The sequence below is a fragment of the Aulonocara sp. 'chitande type north' Nkhata Bay genome, linkage group LG18 (genome assembly GCF_057382095.1).
Source record: "Aulonocara sp. 'chitande type north' Nkhata Bay isolate Kocher_YH1m ecotype deep benthic linkage group LG18, A_spYH_male_GT1.1, whole genome shotgun sequence".
Lineage (NCBI taxonomy): Eukaryota > Metazoa > Chordata > Actinopteri > Cichliformes > Cichlidae > Aulonocara > Aulonocara sp. 'chitande type north' Nkhata Bay.
This window is the reverse complement of record NC_141361.1, coordinates 18,116,894-18,125,042: the sequence shown is the minus strand read 5'-3', so window position 1 is coordinate 18,125,042 and position 8,149 is coordinate 18,116,894. Positions and strand designations below refer to the sequence as shown.

The following is an 8,149-nucleotide window of genomic DNA, read 5'->3' as shown; positions in this document are numbered from 1 at the left end:
CTCCAGATGTTTGTACAGGGCCTTTGTGGAAGTCCTTTTAATCTGTGGCAACAGGTCTGAAATCTTTCTGTAGGAAAAGTGTCATTTCACTCTTTTTTTGTGTTTTTCTACACTAAAAAAAACTATTTTTCATCCATGTTTATTATATTACAGATTAATGTTAAATAATTCTGTGACACGGTAAATGATATCAAATTCGTGAACACCCCTGTCCTAATGGAACGTTTTTATGTATTTGCCGCAGTAAATAAGATGTACGTATGTGCAGTGATAATACAGGAAGGTGTCAAAATGTATTTTATTTTTGGCAGCCATAAATATGAAATAAACACAAACCAAAATTTCAACAAGTATAAAAATATTAGATGTAGTGATGGCTTGTTCCAATGCAGACAAACATTTTAAAAAGAGGCAGACGGCCAAAGTGGTTTCTACCATTATATCACTGTTTTATATGTTGGTACCGAGTCAATGTTTAGCATCCTGTATGATTAATAAAAAAACTGTATTGTTCTTTATGTATCCCCCCAAAAAACCTTTAGAAGAAATCCCCAAAAAAGTCTTTAATCAAAATCTCCTTTTACACAAATCAACCCAACGGTGACTTTTATAGTTATTGGGAAACTCATCCCCTTCATGCAGCTATACTGTGTAATTCTAAGACTGATGTTAAGTAGAAATCAGTTCATTTTGCTCACTTTCAAATAGTTTTTGGTGACTCAGAAATGCCTCTGATGTTTAAAGTCTGAAATATTTTGAGTAAACGTAATAACCAAATGTCCAAACATGGAGTTGGAGTTGCTGCGTCTTCTCCAAGGCAACTACAGTACATTGTTTTTTCCTCTCCAGTGGATTCAACTGGTAATTCTTCACATTCACCCAGCAATGACAGTCCTGAGTACATTTCGGAGGGCGGTCGCACTCACGAGACCCTTCAGTGGACCTGTGGGCTACTTCCAGAAGAGGATGTTCCAGAAAAGCAGCCAGCATGGATAAACCAGCAATGCTATGAGTGGGTAGACTAAAGATCCGTACAGGGAGTGGTCCAGGATCCCCTGTGAAATGACTGATAGATACAGCAACCAGCCATCTTGGAAGCTGACAGGCATGTCTTGCAGCTCTTGAAAGAAAAAGACTGAAAACAGGAGCGTGCAAGCTGGGCTGAGGATGACCAAGATGAACGCTGACAAAACCCTGGAGAGAGAAAAAGAGCAGAACACGGTTTTAGTTCTGTATAGTGATAGAGGGCTATGAAGGCCAAAGTGTCTGTGCAGGTGTTTACTTTGGAACGTGGGGTGTGACAAAGGCAGCTAAGGGCACCAGAGTGAGAGCCAGAATGAAGCCTAAGGAGAAGTTGATGAGGGCAGTGCAGCCCAGCAGCACAGCCAGGTACAGCACCGCGACGAGCTTCAGCACTCTCCAGCCCTGCTCCGTGCCCTCCCCCGACAGCAGTCTGCAACAAACAACACAACAGCTCACTTAATCTCCTGCGTCAAGTTAGCCATTGTCTGATAATCAACTAAAAGTTATGTTTTGACATGTTTACAATTTAACTTTATGTACTGAACTTTGAGGGGTAATCCACACAGGAAGCTCACTTTAGTTGATCGACTCATTCGGGCCCCACAGATTTTACGTTGCCGTCCCCTTTTTAACTTAAAGTTACCAAGTGCTACTGACTTTCTGTGGTTTCTGGTCACTTTGAAATCACTTCCTATGTGGATGTCTCTTAAGTGTGTGCACTGATGCATACATAACTCAGTGTGAGAACCCTGAATGATTTGAATTTGTGCTCACACTGAAAACTCAGTTTCATAGTTTGTACATTAATGTTTTGCCCTCCTCGAGTCACTCTACTCTGACATCAGGAACTGTCGCTCACTGGATATTTTTCTCTCTTTTTCTGATCATTCTCTGTAAACCCTAGAGATTGTTGTGTGGGCAGTTTGTGAAATACTCAGACAAACCACTTCTTACTATCATCTGATTGATTGATTAAATATTTGGGTTAACAAGCAGTAGGACAGGTGTATTTAATAAAATGTACAAGGAAATAAACAAGGAAAATCAATTTACACACACACACACACACACACACACACACACACACACACACACACACACACACAATGTAGTACCTGTGTGTGTTATGCGGCAACGCCAGGCCTGCTGTGTAAATAGCAATTGCTGTCAGAACCACAGCCTCGGTCTCAGACACAGGGAAATGTTCGACAGCAGTCTCCTGAAAACGGATCGGCAGCGCGTACAGAGCAACTCCTGTCAGGTGGCTGATCACCAGAGGAGTCAACACCGACAGCACTCCTGGACTGGACTGCTGGAAGGAAGCAGATTTTTATTAAAGTGTTGCTTAACCAGCAAAATTCAGGTTCAGTTTTGATGAGTTTGTCTTAGCACGTGTGTCTAACCTGATCAATGTCAGCAACTCCATCCTCTGTTGTCGATGGTGGAGTATTGAGTTGAACCCACAAGTCTAATGCCTGTATTACAGTCAAGGAAAAAAACTGAAGGTTGAATTTGTTCCCACCCTGCTCTCAGCTGTTATTAGGTTTCTTTTATACATTTCATTTCATTTTTATTTCAGGATACACGAAGCAGCAGAATAACGGCGAGCAGGCCGAAGGCTGGCATGTAGTATCCAATAGAGACAAAGTGAGAGAGTGACGGCATGAGGTAGAAGAAGTAGGACTGGTGCAGGCGCTCCAGGAGGTTATTCAGCTTACGATACATTCCTTCCAGCAGCCTGCAGGACATTCATTTAGACAAAAAAAAGATCATAAAAGTGTCAAATTACAAGCAGAACATAAAAGCCTTAAATATAAACAAAATCAGTATACACCATCTCTGACCTGCCGATGGTAGTGGCGTCAGTCTTGTACTGCCGGAAGCTGTTGACACCCTTGATGGTTGCAGCTTCGATGTGGTAGCGCAGAAACAGGCCGTGGTCTCCCCAGGGCCGCCCACTGGCCTGCTTCATCACCATCAGCATCATAGTCTGCACAGCGTGGTTGTACCCTGACACGCTATCCCAATCGTTCCTTTGCAGCTGTAAACACATCCACAAAGAAAAGCTACATAACGACTCTCCAACACATAATCTTAGCACTCTGCTAACCATGCACAGAGCAGAGTGCGTCTGTTTATAAGCATTTACCTTGCCCTGGATGGTGCAAAGAACTCCTATCTTCTGACAAAAGGCATAGAAGAGGTTTGCTAAGTCCAGGTTGGGTAACTGGCCATTGAGGCCTTCCAGTACCAGGTCCAAACTGGTGATGACATCACTGCTAAGCTCCAGGGACAGTGCTGCCTGAATTGATCCGCCACGGCCTTGTAATGGAGACCACGACATACCTGGATGAACCATTTCAGCAGTAAAGTTAACTTAGTTGTACATCTCTTTCCTTTATTTTACTGTACTGTAACTAGATACACGTGTTTGATCACCTGTAGTGTTGGTGTGATGGTAGCCCTCCAACCAGGCCTGCATACCAATCAAATCATGCTCATTGACAAGGAAGATGATGTCCTTTGCCCAGTAAATCTGATCTATTAAACAAACAACATTCATTAAACCAAGAAAAGCAACTGCAGCATCATTCAAATTGTGGAGGAGGAGAGGGGAATGAGTGTTGTACTCACTTCTGAAGTACTGAGCCAAGCCGAGAAGCAGTCCCACAGCCTGGTTGTTGTTATCACCTGGGCTGCAGGGAGCACTCAGCACCAAGGCTTCAGTTCGTGGAGCTCTAGGAGCTCGAAGGATACCATATACATTTGTGCCTTTTACAATCTGCCAAGAAGAGGAGACAGCACCAAAAACAAAGTCATGAAATATTCATAAAGATTATGCAAACACCAGTCTGTCTCTTGCTGAGAACAAAATCAGTTTTCCACGATAAACGTACATATCGCTCTTTGTTTTCATCAGGGAAGGGTAGTGTGCGAGAGAAGCTCTGAGTAAACACTTCCAGTCCTCGATCCTGCATATTCTTCACAAGCCAGTCCACTGGCATCCCACTGCAGAGAAGCAAATAGTCAAACAAGATTACACTAAAAACGATCAGACTTCTACCTAGACTTGAGTTTGAAAAAACAACAAAAAACTAGGAACAAACTGCATAAAGACCCACAAGCTTATAGTAAACCTTACCCAACTTTCTTCTTATGGGCTGCAAACTCCCTCCCTGTGGCCAGCGCTCTCTCCCCAGCTGGAAAGCGCTCCTCCACCATGGTAGAGCCCATGGCATTCTCTGACATGTATGTCCGCAGAGTGAACGGCTCAAAGGCCAAACCCATGAACCAAGCCACACCGGCAAAGTAGCAGACCACACTAAAACAAGACAGAAGTAATATTAATAGAGAGAGAGAGAGAGAGCTAAACGAAAGTAGGCAGACGGTTCGCACTGACTAAAGCTCACCAGATTGGGGCATTGAGGCGAGTCAGCATGCTGATCAAAGCCCGTCTTCTGTTTGGGTCAGATAGCAGCCCCATATTATCAGCTGTAACGTTACTCCAAAGCCTGGGTTTACTGGCGGATCCTGAAGGAAACACACTAACAATCCGTCAGGATAGCTGCCGCTGAGGAATAAACATCGATATGAAGACATTTATGACCATTCGACGCTGCGGTAATCACGCCTTTATATCGAGCTAAGAAATAGCTTCCTGGGATCCATTGTCAGAGCATCTACTGACAGCTGAGGTTAGCCAGGACGATTTCGCTAAATGGTAAATGTTTAAACCCGCTATACCCTGCAAACGCGTTTTTAAGATGTTTAACAATAACTTTGTATTATTTTGCAGAATGTATATGAAAAACCCACCTGTGTCCACTGGTCACATCCACCTTCAGAGGTGGGGCTTTATCGCAGAAGCCGCTGCTGGACGTTTTCGATTTCCTTGTTCCTGCGGGAACATTACTGCGGCGCACCGACTTCCGCTCAACCAAGTTAAAAATAAAAGAAAGTAAAACAAAATAAAACGACACAAAGAAATATTGAAAATACTCGATGAATAACCTGTTCCATCGTTATTTTAAGGTACATGTTTAAAACTTCCCATAAAATTTTTCTTAAATGCCTAAAGCTCGTAGTTTTCATTTAGCGTGTGAGTTTACGCGTTTATTTAGTTTTAAACATCTAAACTTAGTTTTTTTTAAATTATTATTTATTGCTATAAAATGTAGAACATCGATGTGGTAGCTTGTGGTAGCTTGCCAGTGGAAATATATATATATATATATATATATATATATATATATATATATATATATATATATATATATATATATATATATATCATCTCAAAATGTGTGAGCTCAGAAGTAAGACAAAATTTCAAGAACTTAGTAACTTAAACTTTTGAGAAAAGGTTAAAATCGCAAAAAAAAAAAATGGAGTTGGACAAACAAGCTTCCATCGTAGACAGTAGGGAGCAGGTGGGGAAGATAACCGGGAGTGATGGAGGTGTGTCCTGGAGAGAAGGTCAGTAGAAACAAGAGAGGATACGTGTTTTAATGGCAGGTGGAGAGGTGAAGCTGCAGGAGCAGATGTCATATAAGTAGACAAGTTTGAATACCTCCCTCATAAATAAACAACCAATAAGGAAACGATGCATGACTAACATATTTATTATTACATTTATCACATTCATACAAAAGTATTCAGTGACTGATATAAATGAATTAAAGGTTAATATCATTTGTAAATATTTAAAGTCCAATAACACTTTCAAGCTGCACTTGGAATCCACATGTTCCCGCTGCCGTCCCACGTCACTCTCCGGTGAGCACCGAGGCTTCTTGAAGATGCTGCCTCACCACCTCATCCAGCACTTTGCTCACACCTTTACAAGCAGTCATTGCAGCCTCAATCAGAGTCTCGAGGTGATCCTGATGCAATCTGGCATCCATCTGCAGCAGAGCGATCTGTCCACCTCGGGGCAGAAGCGCTAAAGCCAATGAGCTCACGCCTCCATTTTCCTCCGCGTAGCACAGGTCAGCAAGGGGGGTCTCATCCACAAACCCCACAGTGCAGGCACACACATAGTCCCGCATGGGGATGCCAGCGTCAATCACTGCCAATGTGGCAGCATTCACGCACACGCTGTAATTCCCTCCGTCTGACTGCAGAATCTGTTGAAAGACGATGGAAACGTGCTTGTGAACAATTACAAAAAAATCTATTTCTGCAATAATACCTCTCACCAGATGAAGCGTCAGTCCAACACGAACCTTGACATAGATATCAATTTGAGATCGAGGGTACAGCTGGGTCATCACAGCAGCCTCAAACGTCTGCTTCAGGTGGAGGCTCATCTCAGTGGATTTGCGGTCTCCGTGTGGTCGTCTCTTCCTCTCCGCTGTGCTGAACGTGGCCATGCTATACTGGCAGTTGATAACTGCTCGATCATGAAGAGTCCGACTTCGAGAACCTCGCATCTGGAGGAAAACGACAGGTAAGAACTGATGTACAGCTTGGACTGGACGTTACTGTGCTTACACACTGGAACAATGTTAACTGCACCCAACATAAATAAATGCTGCAATATACACCAACTGGATACATTTTTTGGTGCACTTGTTCGACGGCTTGTTAACACAAATGGAATATAAACGTATCATTTGCACAGAGTCAACCTGATTATTGTTGCTGACTGTGTTCATCCCTTTATGATCACATCTTGGGATGTTTGCTTCCAGCAGGATAGCACCCCACGTCACACACCTCAAACAGGTTTCTTTAATATTCTCAAATGACCTCTACAATTACCATGTCTCATTCCAAAGGAGCACCTTTAGGATGTGGCGTAACAGGAGATTAATATTATGGATGTGCAACCAACAAATCAACAGCCACTGTGTGATGCTATTATCTCAATATGGACTAAAAAACTCAAGTGGAAAAGTGTTGTTGAATTCATACCATTAAACAAGGTATGAATTCAACAACAAGTGTAGAGAATGTATATGCTATCATAACTTTGATTTCAATTCATACTTCATGCTGTTGAGCCTTATATAAAACTTACTACACATCCCGTCTGCTTTGAGCAATAATTTAATAATGATACCACACTGTGCAAGTACTGCTACAAGCAAAGGGTCTCGCTGAAAATGCCCCTTTCTCAGGTATTTACACTATATTATATCAAAATGTGGCGACTTTATGTTACTGGTGTGATGACCATAATCAAATGCATTTTATTGTTTATCCCCACTAACCCTCTCCTCCATCCGCGGCACTTACTTCGTGGGGACCGTACACCACGGCCAGAGCTTTGGTGTTCCCCTGCTCTAAATACGCAGAGCCGTCGGCCTGAGTGAACACACCCATACGGGCCTGAAGCTTCCGCAGCTCGGTGGCTTTCCTTCCATCTAAACGGTATCCTTGATCAGACAGCAGTTCCAGGCCCGCCATGTTTCCGTAAACTTCGAATGAACGGCAACGCAGCGTCCCACGTGTCTCCTGCTACACTACATTACCCATACGCCGAGTACCTAATAGAAATACGGCAACAGCATAGGTCCAAACCGAACGACAACTTCCGGAAAAGAAAACCAGGCAGAACGGAAACCATGAGAAGCACAGTTAGTATCCACAGTAAACCGTTTTCATTGTGTTTAATACTCTGGTTTCACGTCACTGGTGGCTATGGTCATCTTTTATATACACTGCTGTGGTCCAAGTTGTTCATACCAAGATGCCAAATCAGGAATCCGTGCTCATTGTGACGATTGTGATACAAACTTGCTCAAAACGTCTAAAATAAAATATCTTCTCTTGAGGCCTCTGGACTTTTGTTACTACCCAGATCACACAGTAGGATCCGCAATCCACAATGGAAGAAAGGGTGCAAGAAAATTCCAACACTTTTAAAAATAAAATTTATTAGCATCTCTAATGTGTATAAATAAAAACATATATGAAACAATGCATATACGTATGATGTAATGAGCTTAACAATAACAGGGTTACATGTGATACAAAGGAGCAGTCTTCATTTTAGCCAGTGTATTGTGAGGAAAACTGAAATCAAGCTTTCAAATATGCATACCTATAAGTTGCAAATCTACATTCTTTGACAAGAATGAAATAAAGAATCTCTTTGGGGCGATAACAGGGAGAATATGGT

The 8,149-nt window shown here is 42.4% G+C and overlaps 2 protein-coding genes across 4 annotated transcripts; both read right to left on the bottom strand.

Moving 5' to 3' along the window:
* Positions 1–282: 282 nt before the first annotated feature.
* Positions 283–4,926, bottom strand: gpaa1 (glycosylphosphatidylinositol anchor attachment 1). 3 transcript variants are annotated; one of them, XM_086273558.1, is made up of 13 exons: positions 4,840–4,926; positions 4,434–4,554; positions 4,166–4,345; positions 3,921–4,032; positions 3,658–3,805; positions 3,463–3,564; positions 3,173–3,369; positions 2,868–3,064; positions 2,608–2,761; positions 2,427–2,498; positions 2,139–2,335; positions 1,283–1,453; positions 283–1,194 (listed from the first exon to the last, which is right to left on the bottom strand). In XM_086273558.1, the coding sequence occupies exons 2-13, from the start codon at positions 4,505–4,507 to the stop codon at positions 951–953; spliced, it is 1,848 nt and encodes a 615-aa protein (XP_086129684.1). In that variant the 5' UTR covers positions 4,508–4,554; positions 4,840–4,926; the 3' UTR covers positions 283–950. The 3 variants fall into 3 exon arrangements, with proteins under 3 accessions (XP_086129684.1, XP_086129686.1, XP_086129685.1); XM_086273560.1 differs by having other exon boundaries at positions 2,139–2,332; XM_086273559.1 differs by having other exon boundaries at positions 4,434–4,594; positions 4,840–4,895.
* A 708-nt stretch (positions 4,927–5,634) lies between these two features.
* On the bottom strand, positions 5,635–7,516 carry exosc4 (exosome component 4). The gene is made up of 3 exons (XM_086272129.1): positions 7,264–7,516; positions 6,249–6,455; positions 5,635–6,149 (listed from the first exon to the last, which is right to left on the bottom strand). Exons 1-3 carry the CDS (start codon positions 7,432–7,434, stop codon positions 5,790–5,792), a joined length of 738 nt encoding a protein of 245 aa, XP_086128255.1. The 5' UTR covers positions 7,435–7,516; the 3' UTR covers positions 5,635–5,789.
* Between the last annotated feature and the right edge of the window lie 633 nt (positions 7,517–8,149).